Source organism: Pseudochaenichthys georgianus, chromosome 13 (genome assembly GCF_902827115.2).
Source record: "Pseudochaenichthys georgianus chromosome 13, fPseGeo1.2, whole genome shotgun sequence".
Taxonomy (NCBI): domain Eukaryota; kingdom Metazoa; phylum Chordata; class Actinopteri; order Perciformes; family Channichthyidae; genus Pseudochaenichthys; species Pseudochaenichthys georgianus.
The window spans coordinates 14,317,017-14,337,271 of record NC_047515.1 but is presented as its reverse complement, the minus strand read 5'-3'; the positions used below and the strand labels follow the sequence as shown (position 1 = coordinate 14,337,271).

At 37.9% G+C, this 20,255-nt stretch overlaps 1 protein-coding gene across 4 annotated transcripts in view; it reads right to left on the bottom strand.

Annotated features, from left to right (window-relative positions):
- The window catches only part of cntn5 (contactin 5), a 204,024-nt gene that overhangs the window by 151,519 nt on the left and 32,250 nt on the right, over positions 1-20,255 (bottom strand). For all 4 annotated transcript variants that reach the window (XM_034098158.1, XM_034098159.1, XM_071205105.1 and 1 more), the window contains one exon: positions 13,222-13,333. In XM_034098158.1, coding sequence (XP_033954049.1) covers positions 13,222-13,276 — 55 coding nt within the window. In that variant the 5' untranslated portion in view covers positions 13,277-13,333. The remainder of the gene's footprint in view (positions 1-13,221; positions 13,334-20,255) is intronic.

The following is a 20,255-nucleotide window of genomic DNA, read 5'->3' as shown; positions in this document are numbered from 1 at the left end:
GGAGAAGAATAGAGTCCAACCCCTATCCAGAAGTAAGGTTCCAGAGCCGACGCTGTGCGTAGAGGTGAGCCCAACCAGATCCAACTGGTACCGCTCCACCTCCCGCACAAGCTCCGGCTCCTTCCCCCCCAGAGAGGTGACGTTCCACGTCCCCAAAGCCAGCTTCTGCCGCCCGGGTCTGGTCCGTCGAGACCCTCCGCTTTCACTGCCACCCTTCTGGCAGCGCACCCGACCCCATCGATGTTTCCCGTAGGTGGTGGGCCCGCGGGACGGAGAAGCGGAGGTGTTGCCCACGTTGCCTTTTCGGGCTGGGCCCGGCCGGGCTCCGTGGCAAGCCCGGCCACCAGACGCTCGCCGACGAGTCCTCCTTCTGGGCCTGGCTCCAGAAGGGGACCCCGGGCTTCCTCCGGGCCGGGTATCCTCACTTCTTGTTGTTTCTTTCATGAGGTCTTTTGAACCAATCTTAGTCTGGCCCCTTGCCTGAGACCAATTTGCCATGGGAGACCCTACCAGGAACACAAGGTTCCAGACAACACAGCCCCCAGGTTCATCAGGGCACACAAACCTCTCTACCACGGTAAGGTGCTGGTTCTTCAGAGGATATTGGCAAATATTCTATATAATTCACCTATGAATTTTACTATAGATTCCACCAAATAATTTATAGAATCCTATAGAAAATTGCTATTGTTTTCTATAAAATTGTTCTGCAGAACTTATAACATTAATTTACGGGAATTGTCCTTAAAGGTTTTACAGAATTGTACAGATGTATCTGCTCTTTTTACAGTGAATAACCTTTAATAAAAGTACAGCACTAAAACTTCTACAGGCAAAAAACCCGTAAAAAAACGGTCAAATGACTGGCAGCAGGCTGCCAAACAAAAACCATAAAATTAAAGTAAAAATACTTTAACTGAAATAAAGTGCAAAAGCAATTAGTATACAGAAATTGTCCTTAAAGATTTTAGAGGAAACTTTCCTCTCTTTTCACAATCCATTGTCTTAAAATGTTACATTAAAATACCTTAAATAAAGTTCTGATGAGAAAAACAGTTTTTTACATTTTCTTTTATTAGATTTGTATGATCAAACACTAAAATAAATACAGAAACTAAAGTTCTACAGGGAGAATACTGTTATTTTACAGCTTTCTAACATTTTCCAATCACAAAATGTTCTGTAGGAAACAATTACTCTGAAAACTTAAAATATAAAAATATTTGTAGAATTATAGTACAACTAATGAATACAGCATTTCATATTTAAACATCATACTTATAAACAGTAGAAACAAAAAGTAAGTTGAATCTTTTAAGATTACTTTGAAACATTCTCAACTGAAAATAACAGAAATGGCGACATATGTTCACATTGTCAATTTGAAGGAGCAGTGTACAGGATTTAGTACGTCTAACAATGGGGATGTAGGTTCCAACCAATGGATAACTTGTTCACTCACCCTCCTATCCCAAGTTAGTAGGATAATGTTTATTGGCTGCAAAAAACTTGAGGCCCAATCATGTTTCCTCTGTCCATTCTGCGCTACTGTAGACGTGGCAGTGCAACCTAGAGGACAAAAAGATCAGAATTAGAAACGGGTTTATTGCCAGGTAGGTTCACACGTATGAGGAGGTGTCGTACATACAAATAAAAAAATGTAAAAACGACACAGATAGCGAACTATATTAAGAAATAGAATGCAATAAATTATAGAATATAAAATATGGGCAGTAAGCAATATTTAAATATTGCATTATTTACCATCCTGTGATCTCCATGCAGAGTCTGCGTTGTGGCTGAGGTAAAGTGTCAGTGGGGGGGGCGGGCCTTGTTGAGGTGCCGAGAGGTTCTGGTCCTGATGGAGAGAGGTTCTGGTCATGATGGAGAGAGGTTCTGGTCATGATGGAGAGAGGTTCTGGTCATGATGGAGAGAGGTTCTGGTCCTGATGGAGAGAGGTTCTGGTCCTGATGGAGAGAGGTTTTGGTCCTGATGGTGCACAGCCTCCAGCCAGAGGGTTGTGTTGAAGGCAGAGCTGAAGTCCACAAACAGGATCCTGGCATAGGTTCCTGCTGTGTCCAGGTGCTGGAGGAGGAAGTGAAGTGATAACTATTAGTAAACCATAATGATGGATGTTATTATCAGGGCATTAATTATTTCATAAGTTTAGAAGGGGGGAACATAGTCTAACAACAGTTAGCTTTTGTTAACTTTACCTCGAGCCAAACTTGTGAGACTTGTTTCTGAAATCCCTTTCTCTTAAAGTGAATAAATAAAAAATAAAACAATGGAGGTGACCCTAAAACTAACCACTGGATTGCTTGTCTAACATGACCTAGTCCATAAGTGAGGTAAGGGTGGGAACAATCAAACACACCCTCCCAGGCACTACGTGTTAGCGAAGTACAACTGGGATTTCGAAGAGGAAGATATGCTTGCTCAATTCTTAATAATAAAGAAAAACCAACAAATTGAGCACTTGAGTCTTCATTAGCAGCGCCTAGCTACAGCTGCGGAGCTTCGGTCAATACCACTAACAGTCTATTTCCTTAAAATGGTACATATCTGGTACATATCGATGAATCTATATTTTCATCTTCAGGTGATTACATCTGCATAATGTCCCTGTACAATAAGATTCGAGCATTTTGTAATCCAGTGAGGAAATTCAAGACCAGTAAATATTGATTGATTAAACAACACTAAATAAAATGTTAGTGCTTTCTTCAAACTCAGACTCTGCTGCGGCTGTACCTCAAAGACAAAACAATTGTCTGATGATCTCTGTTGAACAAGGTCTGATTTTCCTGTACATGCACAATGTGGGGTATTTTCAAATACTTTCCTAAACCACATTCAATACTATGTTAGACACAAGTTAGTTATTACTCACATATCAAAGTATTTTCATCTGCAAGATGGAAGAATAGCTGGGTGCTGCCTGGAGAGACTGATGAGGGACACAGGCTGGCTTCAGCAGCTTTCCACACAAAGCCATCACATCTTCTCTTCCATAGTCCTCGCTGTCCACTGGTGCTCTGTCAAAAGAGTGAACATCACAGCCGTCATGTTAACCCTTTGTTACACAACAACATACAACCAACATGTGTCAAAAGTGACCCGAATTAGTTTTAATTGTAAATATCTTTGCAATAAATTACTTAACCATTCAGGATTCCAGGTATTCCTCAATTAACCTGTTTTGGATCAACACCAATTTGTATTTTTCCCTTTCTTACTTTTTGAATAAAAATCATGTTTGTATCACTACACTTCTAAGGCACAACATGGGTCAAACATTACCCGTATTATTTTTGCTATGTTATTTCATGCATGGCTGAGTGTTTCTTTACTATACATTTTCAAAAATAATACATTTTAGCATTGATTTGGACCAAGCATGTATGATGTAGGAATACAAAAAGTATTTTAGTTCACACAGTGTGACATTAGCTAGTCATGTTAGCTTGTAATATATAGAGCAGAGCTAACTAGCAAGTTAGCCAAATGTTAGCGGTTAGCTGTTTATGCTATGCTAGCTGTTACTGAACATTAACAAACTAGATCCCGCTATAAGAAAGCTGTGAAACTTTACATTAAACTTGGCGACAACATTGTGACACCCACGCATGTTTATGTGTAATTCTCCCGTGTTGGAGACGAGAGGGTGGCGCAACAGCACTGCAATAAGCTGTAAACTAACGTTAGCAGCCACCTGTTAAGCCAGGTTTCGGGCGCAACATCTTGCAAGAAACAACATCTCAGGGCTTCTTAACATTTAACAACCTATTAATGATGAATACCAACTTAACGGGAAGAAACGCAGCTAACTAGAAGAAGAAACGTAACCTTAAATAAAAAATAAAACATTCACAAACTAAGGATTATCTAAATACATATTTAACTCCATTACAGTTGCAGGACTCACCAGATCTCAAGTCTTCTGTTCTTTGTTGACGTCCCGATATTAATCCATAAACTCCTGCAGCAGACATACAGACAGACAGCTGTAGCTCGCAGGAGGAGACCCACTCAAACTGACGTGGATGTTTCAAATGTGAACGGCAGGCGCGGACAGTTCTCATTGGCAGGTTTCTTCGATTACGTTTATATTAACCAATCAGGAGTGTTGTGGACTCATTCCAAACATGCCTGACTTGTCTGCCGTGTTTTGGCTGAATTCTATTTCAAGTGCCGTAGCTCTGGCTGTCGGCCAGAATCCGAAAACCATACATTATACTGTAAAACTAAGGCTTATTACTGTATATTGACCAATGGGGGGAAAAAAACAGCAACATAAATAAAACAAGAATAACTGTGACTTGTTGAGTAAATAACAGTGTGTTTTAAACCTTGGTCCTCCCTGCAGAAATGTCTCCACTTTCTATAATTTTAATTTGTTTTAATGATATTGTCAACTGTAGATGTTTACAATATAGTAATTTAGCAATTTAATGAGAACATATTTATTTACTTTTGTTTCAACATTGGATATTTTGTGTTTGTGGTGGATTCAATCGAATATTGAGAAAATTATTTATGTAAAAAGGTTTTAATTACATTTTACGTTTTTTTTATTTGACGCTTTTTTTTTACAGTTATGATTACCTTAAAATTACAAAGAAAATCTTAAAGTCTTATAATAGTAATACACTTTTATATTACGAGTTACATATTTAATTACAGATAATACTTTTTATTTTACGTACATCTGCATTTATTTTCTGAAAGTGCAAAAATACTGTAAATATTATATAGTAAATTTACTGTAAAAAAAAAATACTGAAAATAATGTTTTGGGTTGTTAATTTATAGTTAAAGGTGGGGTAGGTAAGTTTGAGAAACCGGCTCGAGATCGCTAGAATTTGAAAATACACAACCGGAGAAAATCTGCCACTTCCTTATAGAGCCCCTCCTCCAACACACACGAACGCCCACATGACCAATGAGGGCACGAGATAAGTTTGTGCCCCGATGGAAGGCTGACAGGCAGGTAGGCCAGGCTAAACGGATTGTACTTTTTACAGTATTACGGCTTCTACAGATTTTTTTATGGATTTTTTGTCAAAGCGCTTCAGATATTCATTGCTATCGGGATGTTAAGAGCATTCCATGGAATATAACAAAAAGTGTATCTCGAGCCGGTTTCTGAAACGTACCTACCCCACCTTTAATATCTGCCATTTTACAGGATTTTGCAAGTTATTTAAAAAAACATGATAATTACTATAAACATTTACAGTTATTTCCTGTAAAATTACAATCTTTTTTTACAGTGTATAATAGACTGCAAAACAGAGTAGAGTACTGCAGACTCCAATGAGTTGTTTATAACAGACTCACACTAACAATATATATTGTTATGTCACTTAGCTTTAATCTCCAGTTGTAACAGATAATTAGTTAAATAACATAAGTGATCAATGTATACATACAGATGCAGTCACAGAAATTCTGGAGCATTTACATCAGAATACAAGGACAGTGACATTCATTCAGTTTAGAGTTCCATTCCAATATGTTGTATGGTTGTATATGGTTATGTATAGGTTACATCATTTAATTGGGCACATAATCCAGTATACAGTTGTAAAGATTTCAAAGGGACCCATACAGCTTTTGCAAAGCAGCTCAGTTCCACAAAATGATGTAGATTACTATGATTTTCTCTATTCCAATTTAAAGACGAGTTTTATATAATTCTATATAATTCTATAGAATGTAGTATAGGTTGCATCAGAGAGGAAATGTCATGCATGTTTTCTTTGAATACTATAGATTTCTACACATTTCTATAGATTTCTATAGATTTCTACAGATATGTCATGAGTCAGTTCTGTCCTATAGAATTATTTAGATTGTTATAGTTTTAATTATAGAAGTTTATAGAAAAGTACACATTTATAGTATTCTACAGAATGATCTAGAGATTTCTATAGTATTCTATAGAATTCTTTAGCATGGCTTACAAATATGACTATGTTCTATAACATGCTATAGATTTCTACAAGATTCTATAGGATTCTATAGGATGTTATAGATTTTTTTGCTAAGGGTCATGGCTAGTGAGGCACTGGCACTGACTCTAGTTTTGACCTAAATCAAAATATATTATTTTCAAAAGCTTTTTTTGTCTGATGCTTGACCCAAAAAATGTAATCTTATCATTTAAATATTGAATTGTTCTCTCTTAGTAAGATCCCATTTTCAATAAAATTGCGGTCTTACCTTGACTTGAAGATTAAGTCAATTTGCCTATCCTTCTGGACAAAAATCGCTATTACTTTTTTGTAAAAGTCCTCCTTATGTTCTTGTAGTTTCAAAAGTCTATCATAAATCTAATCTAATCAATAGATTTATGATTAGAAAATTATAAAAGTAGGGTAGACATGTGGATATTATCCGGCTGAACAAAAAGTTCATTTATCTAACAGGTTTGTTTCCCACAGACCTTATTTGGAGCTATTTTCTAAAATCCTATGGAGAAATATCATTGCTTTTTTGTCGAGGGAAGCCATGCGCAGCTTACTTCCGGGTTTTAGGACGCCTCACTGCAGCTCTCTCGTCTGCTCTTCACACACACCACACTTTTCGCGGCACACGTACTTACAGCCAATCAGCTCTGAATGATGTGAGATGACGTATGGTGGGGATGGCAGCACTATTCCCCTATGGTCATTATTTTTTTGCCACACACATTAAATAGGAAAATATTCTGAGCATGCGCAGTGTAGTTTTTACAGTCACCATTGACTTAGACAGTAAGAGGGAGGGGCAGGATCGGGTTTTGTCCCACATGGCTCTAAACAGCTCAATAGGCACACACTGTAGACACTAATTAGAAGAACACAGACTAAAACAGCAATGTACAGACGAATCAGATGATTAAACATGATCTTAAAATATATTTAATTAATAATTAATTTTTTGCATTTTTTTGTAATCATTATTTTTAATACTTTCTGCTGACACTAGGTGGGGCTGTGCCCCTAATGTGCCCCTAATGACCAGTCGCCACTATATGACTTGATCGCTTTAAACTCCGCACACTGAGCTCTGATTGGTCAGCAGGCGGTGCTTTCACTGAGTTGATCTCTTAGCCTGCAACCTATACTATGAATCTAGTTCAACCTATCCTGGATATGTTTTGAGTTATCCGGTTGACTTAATCCAAAACGAAGCCGCTGTCGCTAAACTGTCCTACAACGCTGGCTATCAACCTCGTTCGCTCAAGCCAGCCGTGTCCTATCTAGTTAGGTGCACGTTCACATGAAAGGGGTGGTATCTGGAGCATTCGACCAATCACAAACATGGAGAAGCGCACTGACAGCGCAGCGTCATACTTCCTGAATGAAAAGTGAAATGAAACTATAATATTAGTCAAATATGAAGAAGTTAAACTTTAAACATCCATGACTTAAACACTTTATCCAGGATCAAAGCCACATAGCTGCACCTGCAAGGTGAATACAGCTGGTAAAAGAAAAAGTGTTTGAATGCGTACATTAACAGGTTTATGATATCACTGCCCCTGAGTGGATCTGACTTTAATTACATTTGACTCAAGTGTTTCGTCAACTTAATGTGTTGCTTAAAATAATACTTATGCATACAGTATGTGACACTGAGTGTTGCACAGCCAGATACGGCTCAGCTGAGGAAATATATGATATATTATGATGTGATATGAATGATAATGGGACACATCGACGTCTGCACTCAGTGCCGCGGACTGTAGGCACAACCCTGTCTCCTAAAAATTACGTTCCCACAGAACTAAACTGCATTCTCAATTACGTTTAGCTAGTATTTACTCCCACGTTACGTTTGTTATGAACGTATCTCAAATACGTTTATTTTCTACATATCTTCTAGAAACATGTTTTCTCCCAGGTTACGTTCCTTATGAACGTATCTGAAATACGTTTATTTTCTACATATCTTTGCCATTTATTGTCTTGCTTATAATGATGATAATAGTCATTTATAAATATCATTTTAGAGCACACCTTTGAAATCGACAATCGGGCTCGATATATGGTTAAATTAAAATCAGTAGGCGAGGCTGTAATTTCGCCAGCTGTTACTCTCATGTGCGAGGCAGAACATAATAGTTTTAACATGCCAAAAAGCTGCTGTGTCGTTCATTGCACCTCAAACATTAAAACAAATCCAGAGTTACGTGTTTCTGTACTTCCTCTAAGAAGAAAGGACAGTAACAGAAGAGCTCTGTGACTTCAGGCTTGATCGCTGTTCAAATGACAGCGCTGGTTTCCCCAAAAGTGGGCGGGGCTGTAAAGTGAAGTAGATTTTACTGTCATCTATTATTCAAAACCATTCTATTTATTCTAACGTATTACATGCCAGTGTTTTATCTTTTTATTTATTTGTTTTTATTTTAAATCGTATAATGTCGGACTTGTTTTGTCGTCTTTGAGGAAAAGAAATGGGGTTTAGAGATTCAAAATACTGAAATCTGTATTTTTTAAAATCTCTTCCTTCTAATTTGTTATTCTTTTCTAAATAACACACTGTTATTTACTCAACAATAGCACACAATTATCCTTGTTTTTATTTATTCGTTTAATTCTATAATCTTGGGCATTTTAGCATGCTTTTTAGCCGTAAATAAAGTCACCAGAAACAGACGGGACATTTCGAGATTTAGGATGGCCCAAGACACTACACTACCCATAATCCCCAGCTATCGTTTGGGACTACAGTCCCGTTGACAAACCCCGTGATGTTGCGCCGAGGTTACGCCGAGCGTCAAGCTCTTTGCAATGGAACGAAACCACGGCAGACTATTCAAAACTGGACTCGAACGCCCCACCAGAACTACACATGCTGGCTATTCTGTTTCGCAACATGTTCTCTATGGCACGTCTCTACTGGGAATTGTAGTTTTAAAAGACGTTTTTCCCAAATGTAGAAGTTGACAGTATTAAACTGTGTACAGCCCTGGAGGTTTAGGCGATAGGAAACACATTGGTGTGTACACATTTAAAACATGTAATTACTAAATGGGTGAAAATCGCTTGTATCCATAATGGGCAGCATTAATATATACCCACACGACAGCTCATTGTTACTTTGTAATTCTACTCCACTACAATTCAGAGGTTAACCTGGTATTTTTACTCCACTACATTTAGTTTAGTTACTTTGCAGATTCTGATTAATGATGTGGAATATAAACAACCCTTAAAGCAGACTTTAGTTACACCTGAATACAATTCAGGGAAGGTGATTGTCAAGTGCCAACAATCAGGAGAGATATTTGATAGTTGGTGCTTGAGAAGACTAAACATTTATCTGCAGATCTTTATAAAGTATATTCATTACTCGTTATTCTCTACTAATAGTTAATTAAAAACTGTATAATGGCTATTTTGCATATCCCTTTCAAGATTTCAAGGTTTTCTAAGGTGTATTGATCTTATACACAACTTGGGTCGCAGGTTCCTCAACAGACATCTATCAATATGTGTGTACTGTATACCTCCACCATTAAACTGTCATATTCTGCACATTTCTTATTCTATCTACATACATAAGAGTATAATTAATGTGTATAATATCATTTAAAATAAGTGTTTCAACATAGTTAACATTGCAGGAAAGCAATATTTTAGACGTTAAGTACTTTGTCAGGCTTAATATTCATCTGTAGATAGATACCCCCAGAGCTTTTTTCTTGTTTAAAAGAAGACCTTAACCTAAAGTATTTTTTAATGTGTTAATACAGGTTAATTCGTTTTTCTGTTTTGCACATCCTCCTATTAATATCTTTGTACATCCAGCACTAAACTGTTTTATTGTAGAGATCACTTAGTATCTTCTTGACTTTTTATATTCTATATTTCTATCATTGACCTTCTACTTTCCCCCTATGAAAGTATGTACTCTTAATATTGTTTTGATCAAATAAGATTATGCAACAAAAATAATTCAATAACATGCTTTAACCACTAGGCGGTGCACACAAGGTACACACAGCATACTAATAATAACTTTGTATTATTAGTGTAGACACTTATGTATAACATCTGAAGATGTGTAGTTTTATTCATGTTTTTACATAATTTTACAGGATATTGCTATACTATTTCTCTTGTTTTACTTCTACACATTAATATCTGATTTGTAAAACATCAGACAGAAAGGCATAGGCTATCCGTCATTTAATAGTAAGCTATTGAAATTGTGATTCCATAGATGTGTCTCCCATCACCCAAATCCCCTGACTATTCTCTCAACTCAGTATTTAGATTCTTATATTCAAAGAAAATCAGTAATATCTTTAAAAACTACAAGTCCTTTTCGATCAGCTGTGCACCGTTATGGTAAATATAACCTATATACCAATTGGATCAAATATAAAAGTCAGCCGAATTACTATTGATACTGCAAGGAGACGTATTTTGTGAAAATAAATTGAAGATGTTGTTTAATTGTTGATATATTTATGATCCACGTCAAGTATTCAGTTTTGGCAGCAGTTCTCCTGTTTGTCTCTCTCTATAAATAAAGAATTACGGCAGATGTGTAATATGTAATGCAGCCGAACCGTGTATTACAATGCCGTTATGTGATGACTTCCAAAGAGAAAAGCAAGCACACTCTGAATTAGGTATTATTTTATTTTTCGTTGTCGGATATCATATCTCCATATCATATCAACACCATATCCCAGCGTGCATTGCGGCTAAAACATCCAATCAACAAGCTTCAAGCTGAGGATCTTGGGTAATCAGTTTAGTGGGTTTGTGGTGTGTATCGCTCAAAATGTCCCGTCTGTTTCCGGTGACTTTATTTACGGCTAAAAAGCCCAAGATTATAGAATTAAATGAATAAATAAAAACAAGGATAATTGTGTGTTATTGTTGAGTAAATAACAGTGTGTTATTTAGAAAAGAATAATAAATTAGACGGAAAAGATTTTAAAAAATACAGATTTCAGTATTTTGAGGCTCTGAGCCCCATTTCTTTTCCTCACAGACGGAAAAAAAGTCCGACATTATACGATTTAAAATAAAAACAAATAAATAAAAGATAAAACACTGGCATGTAATTTACGTTAGAATAAATAGAATGGTTTTGAATAATAGATGAGAGTAAATCTACTTCACTTTACAGCCCCGCCCACTTTTGGAGAAACCAGCGCTGTCATTTGAACGGCGATCAAGCCTGAAGTCACAGAGCTCTTCTGTTACTGTCCTTTCTTCTTAGAGGAAGTACAGAAACACGTAACTCTGGATTTGTTTTAATGTTTGAGGTGCAATAAACGACACAGCAGCTTTTTGGCATGTTAAAACTGTTATGTTCTGCCTCGCACATGAGAGTAACAGCTGGCGAAATTACAGCCTCTCCTACTGATTTGAATTTAACCATATATCGAGCCCGATTGTCGATTTCAAAGGTGTGCTCTAAAATGATATTTATAAATAACTAATTATCATTATTATAAGCAAGACAATAAATGGCAAAGATATGTAGAAAATAAACGTATTTAAGTTACATTCATAACTAACGTAACGTGGAAGAAAATATGCTTCTAGAAGATATGTAGAAAATAAACGTATTTGAGATACGTTCATAACTAACGTAACGTGGGAGAAAATACGTTTCTAGCTAAACGTAATTGAGAATGCAGTTTAGTTCTGTGGGAACGTAATTTTTAGGAGATAGGGTTGGTAGGCAACGTAATGTTACTTTGATCCGGTTACTTATGTTGTGGCAGATATTTAATTAAGCTTTCTTAACATAATAGTATACTAGTTATAATAGTCAGACTGCTCTGAAGATGGGAGGTGATGTTCTATTCATTTTCACGTTCACACAGTCGGTGATTTTGGCCGGCCGTCTTTCCTGCAACGGCAGTTAAAAACAGTATTTCCTCCGCACACTGAGCTCTGATTGGTCAGCAGGCGTGGTGCTTTCGCTGAGTTGATCTCTTACCCTGGAACCTATCCGGCTTCGGAGCACATGCTAGGTTCCAGGATAAGTCACCATGGAGATCTAGCCTGCTAAAAAGTGAACCAGCTTCGTAGTACCGGAAATCCCAGAAGTTATCTTGCTAAACGAAAATCCTGCTTCGTAGTACCCCCTGGTTAGCCGCACAGCATAAGTTACCATGGAGATCGAGAATGCTAAAAAGAGAACCAGCTTCGTAGGACCGGAAACCCTGAGTTTTCCCTGAAGTTAGCCGGCTAAGCGAAAATCCTGCTTCGTAGTATAGCCCCCTGTTCTCCCTGTCATGTTTTCCTCCTTGTTTCTTGCCTGGTCCTTCTCCCTGTGTTTTCCTCCCTGTCGTTAGTTTCCCTGGTGTGTCTAATTGTCTGATTGTGTTCACCTGTTGCCCTTGTGTTTCTCCTCCCCTGCCAGGCTGTTTCTCGTCTCGTGATTACCCCTCCCTGTATTTAGTCTCGTCTCTTCCTGTGTTCGGTGTCGGTTCATTGTTTGTTTTCCCTTTCTCCCTTCATGTTGGTCACGATCGTTTTTGGGTATGTTATCTTCCTTGTGTGACCTATGTATTATCCTTGCCATGTTTTTTGTTGATTGGCTTTTTTAAGAATAAAGCTTGCTTTTGTTTATAGATCTTTATCTTTTTGTAGTCTGCATTTTGGGTCCTACCTCTTTCCGCGATCTAAACAGTGACCGTAACACATTCACTGCTAATCGCACCAGAACATATTTAAACAGAGAACTCAGTGGATGAAGCAGAGCCCTGTCGTGTTGAGGTTTTGATATATACCGGGCACTAATGGAGAATATTTTCCTACTTATCAAGAAGTATGTGTCATGCTTATGCAGGGAGGTCTGTGGCCTTGTCACTGGCTGATGCTTTTTCTAAGAGATGTTTACAGCCACCATAGATATTTTCTGTAAAGGTATGTAAACCCTGTCAAATACCTGAGACTCAGACGCCTAAAAGAAAGGTAATGGTCAACGAGCCATGGCATCTTCACTTCTAATCATGCAATAGTCCTCATTTCACAGATGTGAATTCCTCCTCTTCAAGAGTGAAAAGACACAAGACACTTCTCACATGCATAAATAATGATCTCCCATATGTGTCACATGCACTGCTGTCATGTTATTACAGTAGATTTCACTGTGCTCTGTCAATTTCTTCTAATATCCGTGCTTTTAGAAGGAATATTCCGTACAACCATTATATCTCAACATCTCTCAACACTGCCTTTTGAATTTCTTACCTGAAAGGCCACTGATGATTGACAGGAGGAGAATTGGTTTCCATGGTGACCCCATACTGGTGGTCCCTACTGCAAGAATGTTAGCAGGTCTGCTTCTTCATTAAAGCTGTGCCTACAAACAGGAAAAACACAAAACATCAATAAGGAGGAGATACCTCTTGTTAGCACATACGTCCAGAAGCACACTGTAGAACCCCACTCCCTCACCACATTAAATTACATTTGTTTGGATCAATACATGTGGGTCATAAAGGTTAGCATTTTACCACTTCCGGTTCCTTCGCCAAAAAGCAATGCTATTTCTCCATAGGATTTTGGAAAATAGCTCCAAATAAGGTCTGTGTTTGACACACATTGAAGAGACGGATCACGTTTTGTTCTACGACATTAAATACATCAGCAGTGACCCCGCGTGTCTGAAAAACGATGGTTGTTAATATGTGGCTGAATAGGACTACAGAAGTTGTCCAGGCCGTTTTACGTCATTACACCGAACAAGTGTACACTCGACCGCTAAGTTTGTTTTTCCCCGTGTTCTGCTTGAAAGCAAGTACCTGCCTCCTGCAAAGTGTTCAAACAAACGCTTTAACTTGTACAATTTTGAATCTGTAGTTTTGAATATGGATCTTAAGTTGGTGTGACGTTGAAGCAGCGACCCTGCTGTAGTTCGTTTATAGCATAACGTTAGCATTTTGCTTCTGGTGACTAGATTTATGATTCAAAAATTATAAAAGTAGGATAGACATGTGGAGATTATCCGGCTGAACAAAACGTGATCTGTCTCTTAAATGTGTGTCAACCACAGAACTTATTTCGAGCTATGTTTCAAAATCCTATGGAGAAATTGCATTGCGTTTTTGACGAAGGAACCGGAAGAAGTTTACATCCGGGTTTTAGGACGCGTTACTGGAACAGCGATTGTGATTACCTCTGAAATAATTTACAAATCAAAAAGAGAAGCCTGTGAAGTCACCAGAGGCAGTGTGTTTTCTGTTATTCTTAGAACATAGTGTAAATGGGTCAAAGGCATTATTCAAAATATATATTTTTTTTAATTGAATTTTTAAAATTTAAAATTTCATTTCTTAAAGTTTATCCTTTTTTTAACCTGTGGTTGGGTTCATTTTACATTATTAGTTTTGCTATATTTATCTGCAGTAATAAACTGTGCCCCCTGAGTTAGAATAATAATCCATGCAGACCATGACAACACCAGCTTTACACCACTTTACCTGACCTATAAACTGTCCACTAGCACAATCATCCCATTGCCTTCTCTGTACACTCACTTTAGGATTCTGCTGTTTGGATTTCACAACCTCCATACAAATAAAACTATATATACAGTATATATATATTACATGTCTGTAAAAAAACATCTAGATATTGCTACTGGTGGACACTAATCATACAAACACCAAATCAAAGTTATAGTTATAGTTTTATAACTATAAGTCACACAAAAATCAGTCTTGGAAAAGTTGGCAAGTATCTTGGTGATAAAAAAATAGTCTAGCCTAAGTCTACTGCTTTTTCTGCGTATCAGGCAGCATTTATTTTATGACATGAACTTGAAGTCAATTTGCTATTTATTAAGCTTTGATTTGCGCAAGTTGAATCATTATGTTGGTGTGTTTAGATAAATCAGTTGATATCACTTTTTAAAAATATAATATGCATTACTCTGCTTACATGCCATATATTATTTATTTTCATCTTTATAAGCAAATAGCTTGATGTAGAAGATCCGTAAGTGTCCCTCCTGTGTACTGAACTTTTTTCTTAAATCACACATTAATGCTACACTGTCCATCCATCCATCCATCTATCCATCTTCTCCCGCTTATCCGTGGTCGGGTCGCGGGGGTAGCAGTTCCAGCAGAGAGCCCCAAACTTTCTTTTCCCTGGCGACATCAACCAGCTCTGACTGGGGGATCCCAAGGCGCTCCCAGGCCAGCGAAGAGATATAATCCCTCCACCTGGTCCTAGGTCTACCCCTTGGTCTCTTCCCAGCTGGACGTGCCTGGAACACCTCCCTAGGGAGGCGCCCAGGTGGCATCCTAACTAGGTGCCCGAACCACCTCAACTGGCTCCTTTCGACGAGAAGGGAGCCACACTGTCATGCAATCCAAATAAAATGCTAAATCCTAAAGCTGAAGTTTGATGATATTTTAGTGCTATAATCCTCAATATTACGCATATAAATTCACCATCAAAACATGAACACAGCAAAAAACTGATATTCAGGCAAAACATGCAATGGATGCAATTATGTCTGCAAACAATGCTAATGGTTACTTTGTTGGTATGTATAAAGGGAGTGAAGCAGCTGACCTGGTTATCCTCATTCAGCTCCATTCATCTCCGCACAAAGGGCTGTATTTCTCCATGTATCTGATATTTATAGTCAACATAGTTGAACGTGTGCTCTCTCATCTTCATTTAACGTGTCGTCGGTCTCATTAATACAGTGGCCCAGACAGCTCTGTGGGTTGAGGGAAGCATGTCCAGATCCAGCAGGAGTCGTCTCTCATTAATCCTTCATGCCTCCTTGTCTTTGCCTCTCCTCATTTGCTCCTTATCCTCCCAGAATGCACCAACAGTAACACTTGTGGATTACACAATTAGTCACTTAGCAATTAGGCACTTCAATTTGTTTACGAGAAACAGAAAGAAACAAAGAGAGAAAAATAAATAAAAGGAAGAAAGATAAACACACATCATTATGTCCCTCCTTGTGATGAGCTGTTTGGGGTGCCATATGTTATCTACTGTTCTCTGTAAGTCTTTTCTCTGCAGTTGAAAACATGTTAACAGACTTTGTGTCAGTCCCTTTCTTTCTCACCAATCCAAAGAATTAAGATGAAGGTCTACTGTCTAGACATAAGTGTGCACACGCTGGCTCCTTTTCAGAGAAAGTGCTTACCTCCTTAAACCTCAAGCTGACCTTTTACTTCCACAGAAGCATAGAAATAAAATATACCATAACTGTTTGATAGTACATGAGCAGAACCCCTACAGTACATACAATCAAATACTCAAGTCACCTTCCAGAAAAGAAAGCTTTCTCTGTCTTTTCTTGTTAGCACTTCAGTCTATATTTGGCTGCAAAGGTCAGCAGTTTTTAAACGAACCGCAGGGAACGTGTTGGACTGAACAACTTCTAAATCAGCGCTCAATTTGAAACTGCGCTCAATAGAAACATCTTTTCAAACACCTCCTCCGTGTTATCATCTCTGGCCAGCAGTGTCTTTTTGCAGAACACAAGACAATGTTCTTTCAACAACACGTTCTTAAAACTGCAAATGATGCAGGTTCGGCTTGGTTCAATTTAAAAAGTAAAAATAAATACAAAAACTCAAAATCTTAAAAAAAGTATTTTTCATTTCAGACTGTGATTCAAAAATATAGCAGGAACCAATTTAAGAAGGAAACATTCCAAGTACTTATATTGGAACAACATATATGTGGCAGGTGCAGTTTTGACTGAAAGTATTTTATTATTATTTAGAAATTATAAATTATTTCAAAGTAAAACATTTAAAATTAAATGACCTCATATTGGTTCAACATTTGTGGACCTTTTGGAATATAATTATTCCAGTGGAGAGAATTTGTTTACAATCTTGTCAATGTCCTATACATCAGCATATATCAACAATGCACGTCATGAACATCCATTAGTCGGACAGTATGATAGTGTAAATGGCATATATTGTTTATTGGTTTAGAAAAAAAGCAATTAATGAAATAATACACTTCAGATGAGTACTACTGGTATTGCAGGAATGGTATCAGTATGAAAAGATATTCAAGATACCCTTACTTTACGGACGGTAGAGACAAATACATACAATACATATCTACTGCACACCATGAATCATAAAAAGATGAAGAAAAGACGATCTGTTTCTATTAGAGCTAACTGACCTTTCACCTTCGTTGGAACATCCAAACTCAACATCTAAAGCATGCAGAGGGCCTGGAAGAGAAGTAATTACCTTTGGGGTGACCCTAACTTCATAAAGGTGACAAAGGTCGTCTGTATAAGTATTACATGAGAGCTTCTCCTCTTTGACTGTGCCCACTTGTATTGCTGCACTGAGTCCAGTGGCTCACACAGGGTGCAGGGCAGGGGGAGGGGTCCTTCTCCCAAAATCAATAAACGTCTCTTTGGTGTTCGCCACATTTATTTGGAGGAAAGACTGCTGCCCCCAGTTAACAAATTGAGCAAGGATTTGCCATAAAGTTAATACACATCCTGCAGAATACTCAGAGAGTCTTTAGCATGCATGTCCACATGTTGATGGAGGATTGCTCTGACGCTCATTTATATAAAAGTGGTATTAAACAGCCCTGAGGGGATTTACTGAAAAGGGTTGCATTAACCCGGAGATAGATTTGTTTGTTAAGATGTCAGAGGGCCAACATGTTGTCCTTAAACCCATATTAAAATGAGGTTATAGCCTTCGTGCAAGAACATGTGACCAAGTACAATTAAAGCAGAAGAAAAAGTCAATGAAAAGCAATCCTGCGTGATTTGCCTGCAGTTCCCTTCGAAAAAGTTGATTAGATTATATTTGTATTTGCAAATCTACAAAATGCAGTGTATTGTAACACAAAGTATAAGACATAATAATGTTTACAGAAGATGTATTACCTTGAAAATAATACTTATTTAGTGAGCTAGGACTTACAGTAACCGGGTTCAGTTAGTGAATCTCTTTTGTCTACTGTCAAGTATTTCAAGAGAACAAGGGTCCCTGGTGTGCATCAGATAAAGTTGGTGTGCACTCAGACAATGTAAAGTTCACCCTCCTTCACTGCTCAGTGCCTCACAGAACTCCGCCAGACGTGTCCTCTGTGCTCTCAGCTTTCACTTTCCAGTCAAACGTATACGTTATACGTCGGAGCAGTTTAAAAGAGACATCCTACTGTATGCAGAGCAACGTCCTTTGAGCAGCACTGTTCTATTGTTGAGGAAACGGACAACCTTTGACTAAAAAGCACATTTTGGGGATATTTCATATAGTATGTAATGCATGACAATAACAGTACAAAACAAGTGATAAACTGTCAAATGAAATAGAGAATGCATATATTTTGTTCAACATACATACTAACTAGGCTTCTTTGTAGAACATGTTTAGTGTTTTCTTCTACATTGCTCCTGCCCATTGTTATTTCAAGTCTCTGTTCGTTTTAAACTGCATACATGTGTTTATAAGAGAAACAGAATTTTGCCTGGTTTTTCCCGATAGTTCTTTGAGTTAAACAAGGTAATATCTTAATCAATAATCCAAACCTTTAAGATTGACATTGTTGACACTTTCTTTAGGTATACTTCAGCTGATTTTTTGTTTTTTTAATACACGTTTAATGTCATACACCCCTTAAAATCAAAAACCCCTTCCATCTTCCAATTCCACCAACTATTGGACAAATTAATCTAATTTGCAATATATATCATGTTGCCACTCTTACTGTTTTACAAATGCACAGACTGTTTAGCAGACTCAAATGGGTGGAATCAAGCATCCTAGAGATTACTTTCATGTTGGTGTTTTCTCTGAAACAGGGCTCTTCTTGTTGGTCTTTCATGTAGTGAACTACTGTTTTCCCAGGTGTGTGTATGGATGTATATATGCTATACATGCGGCGGCAGTGGAGCTGGATTGTGCCACCCTTCAGTCCAGGCGATCATAACCCAGCCAGATGGTTATTAATGAGGCAGTGTGCAGAGAGCAGCAAGGTGCACTGACAGCTCCGAGTGGGATGCCTCCACTTAATCTCATGTCCGTGTTTCCACTGGGCTTGTTACACATTGTACACATGCAGACATGGTTAGCCAAATCAGGTAAACATCGGCTGATATGAAAAGCTGTACCTCAGTCATCAGCCACTCACAGCAGTACTATTGTGTCATTTCAAGACATGCATGACAGCCACACACTGTAGACATGTGCGTCTGACAGCCTTCATTCAATGTATGAATTAAATCACTGCAGTGTCAGCCCATTTTGACAAAACCTGGTGTAGTATGTGTGTCATGATTTCCAGCAGTGACATTTTGTGTTATTCTGAGGGAATTATGGATTATTCAACAACTGGTTTCTCGGTTTGTGGTTAGGCACAAACATGTCATGGATCTAACCTTTTTACTTTTCCCCAGAGGTATAGGGACAACAGAGGTTGAGTCATAGAGGCAGGCGTGGGCCGGGTTGACAAATCTAATACCCAGATAGACCAAGATCCTGATCATAATTATACTGTAGTTTTCACACCGCCTCGTCCTACCCTGTCACCAATTCCAATTAGCATACATCTTGTGCGGGCAAAGTAAGTCTAACTAATGATGACATATTGCTGTAGTGTACAGCACTTCCACTTGTTACTGAAAACATGCACGCACACATGCACCTGCACACAGTATTAAAATGTCAGCAAAAAACTAATCAAGTTGACAAAAACGGTCGAAATAAATTGCCCTTGTAATTTTAGCAATTGTCCTTGATGAGCTTGTAGTTAATCGTTTTGTATGTTTTGCTTTTTGTCTAATCTTATCAGCACTTTTTTTCACAAATGGCACTGAATGATTCTATGTAAAATACATAAAGTGAATTCAATGATAAAAAGAAAGAAGCAAGATGTTGGCTGTTGGTTCTTCCGATTGTTTGATTGGAAGCACTTTCACCCAATGTTATTGCACTAATTACAATAATAAGTGGTAGTTGTGATTACAGTGGTGATAATGATAGTAATAGCGTAGCTCTTAGCCTTCTGTAAAGCTACAAATAGCAGGCTCACATAAGCAACAATCTGCTTTTCCCTCTATAATCATTCAAAGAAAAAAAAAACGAAATGTGGCCGGCCTGAACCGAAAGATTCACAGGCTCATGTATGCAGCGAACATTTCAAATTTCCGGACGACTACTCTGAGAGTATGATAAAACATAACATGGGATTTATGGAACAACCATTACTTAATGGAGATGCAGTGCCATCGGTCTTTCTGGTGTCATCACCGACCAGGA